At 42.0% G+C, this 15,445-nt stretch overlaps 1 protein-coding gene across 1 annotated transcript; it reads right to left on the bottom strand.

Annotated features, from left to right (window-relative positions):
- Positions 1–7,320: 7,320 nt before the first annotated feature.
- On the bottom strand, positions 7,321–15,068 carry LOC108670798 (putative N-acetylated-alpha-linked acidic dipeptidase; the record flags this gene model as incomplete). Its single annotated transcript, XM_018158291.2, has 7 exons — positions 7,321–8,004; positions 8,308–8,400; positions 9,122–9,203; positions 9,711–9,869; positions 10,775–10,871; positions 11,806–11,896; positions 14,931–15,068. Coding segments are annotated over 7 exons (850 nt in total), but the record flags the coding sequence as incomplete, so codon positions are not given.
- Positions 15,069–15,445: the final 377 nt, after the last annotated feature.

The raw sequence follows: 15,445 nt of genomic DNA on the forward strand, positions 1-15,445 counted from the left end.
CCTTCCAGTCGAAACACTTGTCTAGCCTTAGTGATTCATAAAATATTGATAATAATAGCTGTTCCATTGGTTATTAAGCCGTAGGCCTGTTGCCGATTCTCAACATTACAGAACATTCTCAGCTTGTTGCGGTCTCGAACACGCAACTCTCTGCTCCAATCTTGGTACTCTGAACTTTAACCACTGGGCCACCCTTCGGATGCTAAACTCTGAAGACTTTTAACGTATTAAAAAGACTTGCATTTCTGTAGATGGACGAAATGTAAGCATGCTTTAGAGTTGTGACTCGGAGGTTGTCATTTAGTGCAGTCTACAACACAGTTTTAGTTCGCTTGTCATCATACTAAATGCCTATATATAATGGATTGAATTGAACCTGAGTAGGATTGAATTAAACGTAGCAACATGAGGTCGTTTGTACGTAACAGAGAAAATTTTAAAGTTGTACGTGTCGTTAACACTCATGCCAGGCGGTAGAGTGTTTAATATTCGTTTGCATCTCCCTCAATGTAAATCATTTTCTCGTACGAAAAATTACACAACCTTGAATATATCAGTCGTAGGCTATAGTAGAGCAATCAGCTGTTCTTGAAAAATTTTAATTGTTTGCCCACGTATGGTCTTTGTAAAATTTAGGATTCGAAGTACGCATCTGCGAGGGCTAAACCCAATCTGTGGGCTGAACATCGAAGTGAGAGGCGCGCTGTACTCCCATCACAGCAGCCGGCTGCCACGTCATCTTGGTCAGTATAGCTTGTAATATTTTTTTGACATTTCCAAAGTCAAAAGTGACCGAAAATACCAGTGAATGTTACATTGTAGTCCCGCTCCAAGGCGTTGAGCCGGCGTAGGCAACTAATACGGTAGTGTGAGAACAATTCCTGAACACAAACACTGCCGCTCTCTTGCTGCAATTATGATGAGCTGACATCAAGACAAGTTTGCTGCTGGCCCTCTGAGGTGCGGTTGCCNCTCCACCCTGGCGTGGGACTCTCCTCCCTGGTGTGGGACTCTCCTCCCTGGTGTGGGACTCTCCTCCCTGGTGTGGGACTCTCCTCCCTGGTGTAGGACTCTCTTCCCTGGTGTGGGACTCTCCTCCCTGGTGTGGGACTCTTCTTCGCGTCAATATTGTGCGATAAAATAATCAAAATTAGTTAAAATGTTTTCTCCAATTGCTTCAAAACTAGATTCACACAAGAGACAAGCCGGCATAATTACTAATGTTGTCGAACAAATTCATGTTGTAACTTTTTATATGACTTTGCTGGCCGTACATTTTTCACATGGATTGTCTCAAATAAATAGTCTGAAAATCATTAACGCATGAAGCGTTCTTAAAAATGAATTTAAATCTTCACTCAGTGCAGAGTATATGTGCTTTCAACACTTGATTCATCTCCACTGCGTCAACCCTTCCGTGCAGCACAATACCCTATATTACCTTGCGGTAACCGAGGGTTCAAAAATATTATTATTAACTCTGACGGGCGGGACGGCCCGGGTAAAGATAAACGTAAGCAATGGTAAGCTAAACGCCACAACTGAGCAAAAACGAATTGATTTTAGTTCAAGGTATAACTAAACTATTCACATCACTCGTCGATCCGACGTAGGAAATTTTTAAAAATACACACTATGACCCTTCAGTGAATGCATCAGAGAACAAAAATCTTGTACAAATGAAAATCAATGTATTGAGAAGCTTCATATGCCTCATTCGTTGTTATTTCATGATGTTATATACACCATCTGTATATAGAGGTCGAGCTGTCTCGTAGCGACAATATTGGAAGTTTACAATTACTTCAATCTCAAAATAATTTCTGACGAAGCAGAACTGGGTGCTGAATTACGCTTGCATATAAATGTGATTCTTCGGGGCTCGGTAAACTCTTAAATAGTTTACGTGTTTCATCGTTAGCAAATCAAATGACCGAAATGTTATATGCCAGAGTAGATATGTTACCCCGATACTATAATGTGTTGCCACGTGCTCTATGATCAAGACTTCGCAACTGATTAATAGAGTCCATGGCTAACTCTTTATAAGATTTTCTCATAAATGTTGCAGCCAATTCTCTCCAAGTTAAACGCCTCAACATCATTTTTTCTAAATTGAGTTTGTTAATTCATGTTAGCATTATAAATTAGATGTATTATTTACTCTTCAAAATAACCTAATTGAAGAAAAGTGAAAGGATACAAACTTTTATAGTAATGCCTGACCCACTTCGTATAACAAAAATCTATAAGATAAATTCACTGTACAATATTGGTAATTATAACAGCCGGTCTCTTGCAAGGATCTTGTATTGAATCACTAATTTACTACTAGGACCTACTATTGCTTGATATACTATTAACGAATTAATTTAATATCAGGACATACAATTGCCCAACTTACTACTACAGGCTAAATTTATTTCAAAAAAAGAATTCTGGAAACCTAGGCCAAAATCTTCATACGCATGTAGTAGTTTAAGAGACGCTGTTGTGTTGTAGATAAAATACTCGGTGAATAATAAGTATGGTGACTGTGTCAGCATTACCAGCAGCCCAGGAATCTTGGCCGATGTAGCACCATTATTGTGGTCACAATATGTTTGAGTAACAATCTCTTTACATCCTATAACTCAGATTTCAATACTTATTTCAGTATACGATTGAAAGTTTCATGATCTCACATATACTCACCAGCTACACAACGACATAAGAGTACCTGATTAGAAGAAATTTTAAATACAATTTTTCACAGGAAAACCTATACATTAGTAAATTCAAAAACAATTACTGAGCATACAAGAAAACGAGCGTATATTGAAGACAGACTGATATATTCACAGAATTCTTCGAGCCCGCGGAGGTCATCAACTACGTCGTACAATCTACGGATCCACGAAATTTCTCCCACTATGGCTCTATATACATTCTGCTGTTCAGATACGAAAAGTATTGTAATGCCATTTAAAGTTCTTGTAAAAAATATTGTAATATAGAACGAACTATAGTGCATTTACAATTTCCACGCAATATATTACTGCGTAATATATTGCAGTTCTGCTATATCAATATATGTATATTGATGCAATGTTTCAGTGTCTACAGTACAGCTATGCGTTAATATTGCTATGACTTTTTATTATACATTGTTTAGCTTGAATTATCAGTGTGATGAAGCAATATATCGTATAGCTCCATATATCATTATAATATTTCACTGTCGTAAGTCTGGCAGGAATCGCTTCGTGATGATTGAGTCATCTAGAACATCCACAAGTTCTTACCACTACCAGGGACTGTACTATAAAAGCTTGCAATATTGCACGTAGCATCCTAAGTGCACCTCGCGGCTTAAGTACACGTAGTGTCTTAGTTATACGAAAAGGCTTAAGTACACGTAGCGTCCGAAGTACACGCCTCGGCCCAAATACAAGTAGCATCCTAGGTGCAAGTAGCGGCCCATGTACATCGTAAGTACACGTAGCGGCTTAATTGTACGGGGAAGCTCAAGCACACATAGCAGCCTATTAATATAGCATAGCAGCCTCCTAATTAAACGTGGCGTGTCAATTACATATAGCGGCCGAATATTAAGGCCGCTACGTGAACCCAGTTAAAATTTAGGGCAGTGAATAGAGCAGGCCGTCGCCGGCTGCAGAGCCAACGTAGAGACCCGACAGAGTCGCGATAGAGCAGAAATGTCGAATTGGTGCTAAGTCTCTGTTTGAACGTGACAAATTCATATATATTCACCAAAGAGATAGAAAATGGCAGGTAGAATTAGCATATTATTTGTTGGATGAATATGACTCATAAGACAAGATGAAATTATCTTCACTTGACGACGTTTACCACGCAGATGGTGACGTAAAACTTCAATGCACTGCGCTTAGAAGTCGAGGCCCTGGGGCTAGTTCTCGGCAGTCACCACCGAAGTCACTGAGAATGAATATGGCCGCTGTTGACGGGGCGCGTTCCTGTCAACCGAACAAAAACAGGACACAAGACGGAGCCTTCTTGGAAATCTACATTGTGTTGTTCAGATACAAAAGTATTGTAATGCTTAAAGTTCACGCATCAAAATTATTGTAATATTGAACGGTTTACAGTGCAGTTACAATTACCACTGCAATATATTACTGTGTACTGCGCATCAATATATATTGATGCAATGTTTCAGTGTCTACAGTACAGCTGTGTGAGAACATTGACATGACTTCGTATTATTCACTGTTCAGCCTGAAATATCATTGCGATGATGCAAGATATAGTATAACTACGAATATCATTAGTTCAACGTTTCACCAGCCGTACATAATATTGTAAAAATAAAATGTATGATGAATTAATGTAGAATGATTGGTAAGATAATTTGCTCTTCTGCATTTAAGTATTATATAATATTTAAGTGATAAAATAATTCATTAGAAGGCTTGGTCTTGTACAACAAGAACTAACTTCATTAATTCATTCAATAATATAGTAAATGTATGCGTGCTGGTCTCTTGCATAGATCTTGTCTAGAATCCCTAAAGAAAAACAAAGATAATGCACAAAAAAGCTATTTAATTAAGCTTCGCTTATTATTTTCAACAATGTTAAATACGACACCTCCCTGGTGTGGGACTCTCCTCCCTGGTGTGGGTGGGACTCTCCTCCCTGGTGTGGGACTCTCCTCCCTGGTGTGGGACTCTCCTCCCTGGCGTGGGACTCTCCTCCCTGGTGTGGGACTCTCCTCCCTCTGTCTCTTATACACATCTAGATGTGTATAAGAGAGCAGGCTGTCTAGTGCACTAGTGCAGGCTGTCTAGTGCAGGCAGTCTAGTGCAGGCTGTCTAGTGCACTAGTGCAGGCTGTCTTGTGCAGGCTGTCTAGTGCATTAGTGCAGGCTGTCTAGTGCAGGCTGTCTTGTGCAGGTAGTCTAGTGCAGGCTGTCTAGTGCACTGGTGCAGGCTGTCTAGTGCACTGGTGCAGGCTGTCTAGTGCAGGCTGTCTAGTGCAGGCTGTCTAGTGCACTAGTGCAGGCAGTCTAGTGCAGGCTGTCTAGTGCACTAGTGCAGACTGCCTAGTGCAGGCTGTCTAGTGCAGGCTATCTAGTGCAGGCTAGTGAGGTTCATTTAATATTATGTTATCGAAGCTAAATTATTAGACTCCAGAATGTTTGATAAAATGTTAGTGTTTGCTTATAAATTGTTTTTTTTATATCATAAGGTCATTTTCTGGCTTATTTACAATTAACGATTAAGTATAAAATATTATACGCAATATGGTGTTATATATTATTATATCATAATATTATAAGTAATATGGTGTTATATAATTGAAAATAAAATGTATAAAAAAAAATTTTAAAGACCACGTTTTTCATGTGGACTCAAAAGTAGAAAATAATTTTTCGGCAGCTACTGATCTCTGTTAACCTTAACCTTTATTACCGTCTATATTTTACTATTTTAACGGCTAACTATAGCCTATGATAGATATATTACTTTGCTATATATTATGTAGAAGTAATATATCAGGGCAATATATTACTTAACAATGAAATAACTCAAAATAACCTCTTCCTTAGGCTGAGGCTCATAGGGATCCGTACTAATTTTCCACAGAGGCGTAGCGTTTACAATTGACAAGGCTTCCTGAAGCAAGAGGCTCAGTTAGTTGTACGTGAGGCCACCGGCACTCGTCTGGATGCATGCAGCATCCAGCGCACACTTCAACAGGCCCTTATTTCTCTCCCAATATCCACGGAAGAGTGGCGCGTGGGGTGAGTTAATTATCCACACGAAGTTCACCAGGCCCTTATTTCTCTCCCAATATCCACGGAAGTGTGGCGCGTGGGGTGAGTTAATTATCCACACGAAGTTCACCAGGCCCTTATTTCTCTCCCAATATCCACGGAAGTGTTGCGCGTGGGGTGAGTTAATTATCCACACGAAGTTCTTCTCTTCTCCTGGAGAGTCGATGAAGGACCAATTTCGCGTACGCATATCCCACGAAATTTGTTCCTCAATCGCTTCACAGGATTCGGCAGTCCCCGCTAATCGCACTTAAGTAACGCAAATAATTTTCAATGCGGCGCTGTTAAGAGACTGTAAAGCCTTCACGTGTACAGGACGAGACGCTTGACACACGAAAATCACAGCCCACATTTTCTTCGTTCCACTCTGTCGCCGAGTCTGTCGTCCCATGCGCACCTACCAATGTCCAAGTCATAACTGAACTACTCAACTCAATTATCCGATAACTGTCAATGTTACCTATTAAGCTAATGCAAATTCAAGAAATTTGTCAGTTTTACATCTATGCATTGGCTTTATTAATTTCAGGTATGTTGGCTAAGTCGTTTCTGAATTGGTGAATTATCCAATAACTGGCACAAATGGAGAGTGGGCAGTACCAACACAAGAAAACTGTTAATTTTTAACCTGCGCAGTGGCTTTAATAAATTTCGTTATGTGAGTAAATCTAACATAGCCTAAACTAAACTAATCAAAATACCCATTAACCTAATAACGTCATTGAGCTTCTGAGATTGCAAATCACATTTCTTACCGCGAAAAGGCATGTGAAAAAGATAAGAAATGTAGATATATATAGCGCGTCACTGATAACAAATATCAGCACTTCATTGATATATTCGTTGCTTAGATCATTTGTTATGATTTCAATTTAAATACGACGAATTTTTTCTACCATAAAAATGTTGTGCAGATATTAGAGAAATATAGTTGGTATTTCTCAAGCTACAGTTTTCGCACTAGATGCTGTTAATATTGAGGAGAAAATAGCAAGTACTTCATGAGCTTGAATGAAACAATATGTAACCACTAAATTTATTCATAGAATGTAATTTTAACAAATACTACACAGGAATAAGTACGTACAATTTTGATGAGCATAATTTGTTAATAACTGTAATTTTTATCAATTGCTGATCGTAATAGCAAAGGAATAATAAAATGCAATAATGCGCAGGCAAGTTAAAGCGGATGTAGACAAAATATCATTTGAATATATGTACAATAATAATTTTTATTTATTGTACAATTAAATTCATCATTATAATATTTCTGATTTAGATTTAACCTGAATAATATCGCACCATATTTGTATAACTGTGGATTATTATGCTACAAAATCAATACACGATTATTATTAACTATATTATAGGGGAAATAAATCTGTTGATAATATGGTTCACCGAATGAAAATGTTTTGCCATTAATAGGAAGCTTTTAGTGAATTAAGACAATAATTCACAATCTGCTTTCGCAATAAAAATTATGATTATAATGGGCCTATGTTAAATTAAATTAAAAATTATTAAATTATGATGGGCCTCTCATTAATTAATAAAATGAATAAATCATACCAACTGTTGAACCTTCTTCATTGAACGTCTTTTAATACCGATCGGGAACTGCGACCCCCACTCCAGAGAAAGCTTCCTACACGTACATGATGAGGTCAATAAACCTTGCAATGCAAAGTATTCCTTGTATAGAAGTGTTAGATACAAAGTATACTTTGTATAGAAAAAAGAACTGGGGTTTCAGGGCCAAACGTCATTCAGGGAAATGTGAAATCCGTTCCCTCGCGAGTTGTCTCTCACGAAAGATACCCTCTTTTGTGGAAGATACACCTCATGAAGTATGACCTATCAAATGATAATCTACAAGTAAAGATGTCATCTCGCGAAGAGGACTTTTCAGTTAATGTCCTTGTTTAAGAAAGATGGTCCTTCTCGAAGGAGTCCATTCCCTCATTCATGTCCCCCAGTAAGAATGGTTTCCTTCAGAGTTGCCCATACATTAGAGGACGGGGGAGTCCTTAAGAATGGCCGAGGCCCGCTGGGTGAGAATGGTTAGTTCGTTTATGTGCCTCTTGATCTTCTCTTTTCTGGCAGCGTCGTTTTCGTCGTAGTCGTGCAGGAGGTCACTGAGTCCAGAGAACCCGGCGGCCGCGTACGCATCCCATCGCGGTGGCGAGAACACAGAGTGTCTGCAAGAGGTAAAAAAGTAGCGTCTTAGAACGCAAATCACGATCGGGAAAAATACGCATGGTTTAAATAACCCTATTATGTATGGTAAGTTAAGAAATTGTTTAAATGATAAAAAATTAATCGTTCCTCTGTTGTAGTCCTATAACCAGTCGGTTAGGTTGTAGTTTTCTCGTCTCGTCTTGTTATACTGGCTCTTTTAGATAAAACGATAACGAGACTTCGAGTAATCAAGAATTAGAAGATTTCAATGAGATTTATAAAGTATTATTGGTATTACACAAGAGACACAGTCCATAGTGCACCTGTAGAGGGGACGGTCCGGCAGTCCTCCGGGCAGGACGAAGGTTCGCTCCAGGGCCATCAGCTGCTCGTTGACAAACCGCACCCGCATAGCTCTACAAGAGGGGAAGACAGAGTGACGTTGGTCGGGGGTAACTGAGGCAGGGTAACTACAACACGTTGGTCTGGGGTAACTGAGACAGGGTAACTACAAGACGTTGGTCTGGGGTCACTGAGACAGGGTAACTACAAGACGTTGGTCTGAGGTAACTGAGACAGGGTAACTACAAGACGTTGGTAACAAGACGTTGGTCGGAAGTAACTGAGATATTTCGCAAAGAAAATAGCCGAACAAATAGCCAAGATCAAGTGCGCGTTGGTTGCGTGTGTAAGCTCGCGTGTGTTGCTCGGGATGTCGCGTTTGTGGTTTGCTTTGCGGCAATATGGCATCGCGCTCCTCGATACTCGCGCGCGGTGCACATGTTGAATACTTGAAGTTGGTCGTAAGTTGACAAGTTGTTTAGCTATTGTGTAAAATTCTCTTCTTAACTGAGTGGGCTCAAAATAAGTTACAACAACAGGACAAATTTTCCTAGTTACGTCGGTCGTAACTTCACCAATTTTGATTAGTTACATTAGTCGTAATTTTTGCTATCAGTTAGGTTGGTCGGACCAGGATTCAATATATTTTAGTTGCAGTTGTCGTAACTAGAAAAATTTGATGTTAGTTACGCTGGTTGTAACTAGACTAATTCACCTAAAATACGTTAGTCGCAACTGGTCCAATTCACCCTAAATTCGGCCCAATTTACCCCAGACACGATGATCGTAACTTACGACATACGACGCTGCCCCTTAAGCGACTCTTCAAGGCGCTGCGTAGCTACGACGAGCTCGTCCACGGCTGCCGTGAGATACTCTGAAATACGATGTGTTCAATTAACTTAAAATAATGTAACATAACAATAATAAATGAAACAGAAGCATAGTACAAACACATCAATTATCCATAGAATATAATAAAATAAAACTTTTTCTTCATTTAAGATTCTCAAAAGGGCCTCAGCTCAGCGTACGGTGACAGTAAGAAAGCTCTATCCATTTACAGAATGTATGGTCTTATTATGTCTTCTTTACAGAATGTAAAGAAGACATAATATTAATAATTAACGGACATTATATTTATTTCACATAATTTAAGAGCATTGACAGGATGAACTTCACTTTACAGAGATTGTGCAGAGCAAATAATGTTTAAAACAATGTAAAAAGGGACGAAGCTCATAGTACATTATGTAGCGGGACTCATGTGTGGTAGATTCACTGTACTGGTAGACTCACTGCTGTGGTAGACTCGCTGCACTGGTAGACTCACTGCACTGGTAGACTCACTGCACTGGTAGACTCACTGCACTGGTAGACTCACTGTACTTAGGGTAGATGCGCAGCAATATCTCCTCCTTGCCCTTATCGTGCAAGGCCTTCAAGGCGCGTCTCATTGCGATGGGGAAGAAGGATGGGGAGAAGGGGATGATGCGGGAGTCCGCGAGGCTTTTGAGGGTTAGCAGGGCAACCCTGCCGCAACCTGCCGGGGGTTCAGGGTTAAATGGGGTTCATTTCAACCCCATTAATATAATTTAATTGTCAGTCCATAATTAGAATTCAGTGTTGCCCCATACAGACCATAACATATCAACGGGCATAACATGTCAACATAATTAACACACAAGACTATTCACAATTATTATAAATGAATAAGAATTTATAATAGATAATAATGCTCCGGGTAGCCAATAAGTTAAGGTAACCAAGATTGGAGGAACGAGTCGGAGGCTCGAAACCCGCGACTAATTGTGAAAATTTTGGTTTAAACGTGCTAGGTGGCAGTGGTGAGAAATTGGCGACAGCTCAACAGATGCCGTATCAAAAGCTGATACCACGACATTATTATATATTATAATGTAATTGTACACATATACTTGATATACAATTAATAAATAATTTTGAACCCTATCATTATATACTATAAGCAAGGTAATACGAATGTACAAACAAGAGAATTCACACAGATGTTAGGCACATAGGTCACACGTACCTCGTTTGTCCCCGTATGGTCACTCACACGTACCTCGTTTGTCCCCGTATGGTCACTCACACGTACCTCATTTGTTCCCGTATCGCCACTCACACGTACCTCATTTGTCCCCGTATGGTCACTCACACGTACCTCATTTGTCCCCGTATGACCACTCACACGTACCTCATTTGTTCCCGTATGGCCACTCACACGTACCTCATTTGTCCCCGTATGACCACTCACACGTACCTCATTTGTCCCCGTATGACCACTCACACGTACCTCATTTGTCCCCGTATGGCCACTCACACGTACCTCATTTGTCCCCGTATGGCCACTCACACGTACCTCATTTATCCCGTATGGCCACTCACACGTACCTCATTTGCCCCCGTATGACCACTCACACGTACCCTGTATAACACGGAAGCCTGGGTCCGTGAGATTGGCCAGCATGTGGTACGTCTCGTACCCCGTATGGTACGCGGGGTACGTCCCGGGGTGCTCCGCCTGGTCAATTAATTAATTAGCATCACGAGTTAGCTATTAAATAATTAGCATCAATTAAAACGAGCAATAAATCTGCCTATTTAGGAATTTCTATTAATTAATTAATTAAGCTTATAATGATAATTGTTAACATAAAATTAATGGTTATACAAAATTAGGCCATAGACTCATGGTTTTAAGTTAATAAGGAGACTAAAGTAGCTGGTGAAATATTATTTGGATCTTCATTCTTTTCCCAATTTATCACTAAAAGTTATTTTCAACTTTTCATCTCGGTACTTTCATCGAGCGCTTTCACCCACTAAATCGGATAATCACACTTCCTACATTAAAAACTACCTTACCCTCAAATTGAAATCTAACTTACCGCGTCCATTGAATCCAATTTTGTAAATTTGAATGTTTCACTTTCCCCTTAAATTAAGACGCATCTATTTGAAGTCGGATAATATCAGTTTCAAATAGAATATAATTCTTCCCATAATCCCTAAATGAAATCCTTATTACTCCTATTACCTGAATGCACTTGAACCCCTCCTCCTCCTCTCCAGAGGTCCTTCTTACGCCTGAACTCCCATTTCCCCCAATTGTTCTCCCAACCCTCTCATCCTCCACACTCATTGCACCCAAACCTCCCCACCATCCTCCCATGCACCCCACCTGTTTCAACTAAACCCCCTTTTCTCCCCATCTGCACTGCAACCCCATCCTCTCCCTAATAACCCGCTCCTCCTCACCTGTCTTCCCCATCTCTTCCTACACACCGGGTCCTCCACTCACCTCCTCACCACGTCGTCTCTCCAATAACCCACCTCCTCCCAACGTTTTTCTTAAAACCCCCTCCTCCCCACCTGTTCCCTCATAGCTCTCACCCTCTCCCTTATCACCCACCTCTTCCCAACCTATTCCCCTCATCTCCTCACAACCCCCTTACCTGGTTTGCCCGGAACCACACATCCAGCGAAGGTATGCCGAGGTAGAACAAGAACGCCGCGTAGTCGCTGCCTGAACCCAGCGTCTGCTGCCTGTGGGAGGAGGTGGTTATCTTATTAGGCAGCCGCCTCTGACTATCGCGCCTCCGCCCTTATTTGGGCCAGCTGATGCCCAATGCTGTTGCTTGCTTCTCGCCATCGGTAGAGGTGCAGGGGCGGTCGATCAAGGATTGTGCCCAATAACACGTCCAGTAGTCTCTTGAAGGTCTTCAGGGTGAACTCCCTCTCTCTTAGATCATTTTGTAGGACGTTAAACAGCCTCGGCCCTGCCACGGGAAGGGAACCTTCCCGCAGGGATTGAAATCTGACCGCAGATCTGTTACGTAGTGGGGGGATCAAGCATATCTCCCCCTTCTCTCGTTATGGTATGTCTTAATCTTTAAGGTCTCGCTTTCGAAGTTTGGTTCTATTCCGGTTATCATTTTCCATGTGTACAGAATAACATATTTCTCCTATCTCCTCTGCAGACACAGGCGCTTCAACCTCTCTCAGTAGTTCAGCTCTTCCATCTCTCTGATCCTGGAAGTGAAGGTTCGTTAGAGTCCTTCCCGTTGCCGCACTGCGCCGAGTGTGAACGGAGGTCCAGAGCTGGCAGTAGCATTCAAGAATTGGTATTACAAGGGCTCTAAAGGGTGTGATCATCGGTTCCGTTTCTCTTGTTCTGAACGCCCGCCAGATCAACCCCATCTTTCGCCTACCTCTTGCGGTTATTGCCGCTATGTGATCACCAAACTTGACCTGAGTCTTCATCAACACTCCTGGATCGCGAACGAGTCGCTTCTCTTCGACTTTCGAGTTGTCCGGTGCCAGGTAGCGGCGCTCCATACCAGCTCTTCTGGTTCCCCTGTTTCTCAGAAGAACCAGAAGGTGCCTCTGTGTCTCCCAAGTGAACAACTTCATGTTGTTAACTTGGGCCCAGTCATATATTGCAGAGAGGTCTTCTTGCAACCTCTCGCAGTCCCTCCTGTCCGTTATGGTCATTAGTATCCAGGTGTCGTCCGCGAATGACGATGCAGAGGTGTGGTTCACTGCCACATCTATGTCGGCGATATGAATGAGGAAGAGGATTGGGCCGAGTACCGTTCCCTGTGGTACTCCACTCTTCACCCTACCCTCGCTCGATCTAGAGCCTCCTACAACGACAGCTTGTAGTCTTTCTGTTAGGAAGCTATGGATCCATGCCAGCAATTCACCACCAGCCCCCAGTAGTCTTAAATTTCTGAAGAGCCTCCATGGTCAACTTATTTGTCAAACGCTTTCGCGATGTCCAAATACGCCACGTCCACCCCGGCCCTCTCCTCCAGCATGGCCAGGATTTGGCGGTGATGGTACTCACACAAGTTAGACTGGTACTCACACAAGGTAGACTGGTACTCACACGAGGTAGACTGGTACTCACACGAGGTAGACTGGTACTCACACAAGGTAGACTGGTACTCACACAAGGTAGTCTGGTACTCACAAAAGTTAGACTGGTGTTCACACAATGTAGACTGGTACTCACACAAGGTAGACTGGTACCACAGTACCATTCTACAAGGTAAACTGGTACTCACACTAGGTAGACTGGTACTCACACAAGGTAGACTGGTACTCACAGAAGGGTGACTGGTACTCACACAAGGTAGTCTGGTACTCACACAAGGTAGTCTGGTACTCAAACAAGGTAGACTGGTACTCACACAAGGTAGTCTGGTACTCTCACAAGGTAGTCTGGTACTCACAGAAGGTAGTCTGGTACTCAAACAAGGTAGACTGGTTGGTACTCACACAAGGTAGTCTGGTACTCACACAAGGTAGACTGGTACTCACACAAGGTAGTCTGGTACTCGTATGACGAACACAATTTTTGTGGATTTTTTTAGAACATTGTTTCGCTTCTGATTTTACTCAAGAGATTTAACTTATGTATGACTAAGTAATGCGTAAACATATTTTTATTTCATGACTGTAATATGGAATTTCGTTTAACTGTGATATTATTTTGATGATTCTTAGGATATAATTGTTAGCGTCTTGGAACGAGACTGAATGTAATAGCTGCAACGTGATTGGTTGAGCTCCTCCTAGCCTCGCGACGGTGCACGCTTATGCCTCTAGGTAGTCATGAACGATGGAGAGTTCGGTCACTTTAGAATTAGTTTAGGATTATTCGACTTTCAACTGTGATTAGTTTGCCAAATGATTAAAATTATGATGACTTTATTGAATTGTATTATATTATCTATTTTTTGCACTTACAAAGTGTTAACAGTCTGTTTTGTGCTCTTTATAGGCGGGGTGTCGTGTTGCCATTGTTTTGGTGGAGTCGCCCCTTGCGGGCGAGTGGAAGTTGTGTCTGCTCAGTGATGCTGGGTTGGGGCGCATCAGTTTCGGTTTGAAGCAAGGAGCGGGAAATTTAAACTTTCAAGAATAAACTCTGCCTTAGATCTCGGCATAACTCGTAAAAAGTGCCATTAACGGAGTAATAACGGCATTAGTGGAGTGCTTGGATAGTTCCGGATTTGGGCAGCGTGGGGCGGTTAATAGCCGTACCATTCGCACCCTCGTGTCGTAGACGCTTATAACCTCTGCGCTCGAGTAACTTGGCAGCGGCTTATTGGAGGCTCGTACCCTCCAATAGTCGTGCTTTTGAGTTGTAACTGCCACCCCGTTCCTGTGTGGTTGTCGGCATCGTGGTGCAGCTCGTACCTGTACCCGTGCTATCCGCTGTTATGGTTCTCAACAGTTTATTAGGTTGAGATCATGTCTCCCGGAGCTTTTGGGCTTACAGTGAATGATGAATTGTGTGCCTTGTACAGTGGAATTTGTGTATCGCCTGAAGATCACCAATATACTACGAAAAGTCCCTCGTCTTCATTCCTCCTCTCTCCAACGCAAGGGAATTTAGAGTCGGACCAAAGAGCGACTCTTTAGCCCTTGTGTTAAACCCAATACGGAAGTCACCGTCAAGTCGGCACGCTACCCATAACTATTTCAACTTCGCGGCGGAGTTTCCGGTTACACAAGGTAGACTGGTACTCGCGTAAAGTAGACTGGTACTCACACAAGGTAGACTGGTACTCACACGGGATACTCGGCAGCGTCGGGGTACTTCAGTTTGTCGTTCTCGATCCACTCGTCGAGCAGCGACTTGCCGGCGTCGCGTACCCCGGGCACCTTCAGGGTGGAGGGTACGATAGTTAGGGGGTAAGTTAGGGGGTACCTTAGGGGGGTATGGTAAAGGAGTGTGTTTGAGGGGGTTAAGTTGAGTGGATGCTTTTGAGGGATACGTTGGGGGGGGGTACGTTAGGGGTTACGTTGGAGTACTTAGAGTTAGAATACTTAGGATAGGTGCGTCAGAGAGTACGTTTTAGGTCATACGTTAAACCAGCTCGCTACTATAGACTTGTTTTGTTATGAGGGTTCACATTAGGGGTACGTTAAGAAGGTACGTAATGAGGGTACGTTAATAAGGTACGTAATGAGGGTACGTTAAGAAGGTACGTAATGAGGGTACGTTAAGAAGGTACGTAATGAGGATACGTTAAGAAGGTACGTAATGAGGGTACGTTAAGAAGGTACGTAATGAAGGTACGTTAA

This window comes from Hyalella azteca, unplaced genomic scaffold (assembly GCF_000764305.2).
Source record: "Hyalella azteca isolate HAZT.00-mixed unplaced genomic scaffold, Hazt_2.0.2 contig17083, whole genome shotgun sequence".
Classification (NCBI taxonomy): Eukaryota; Metazoa; Arthropoda; class Malacostraca; order Amphipoda; family Hyalellidae; genus Hyalella; species Hyalella azteca.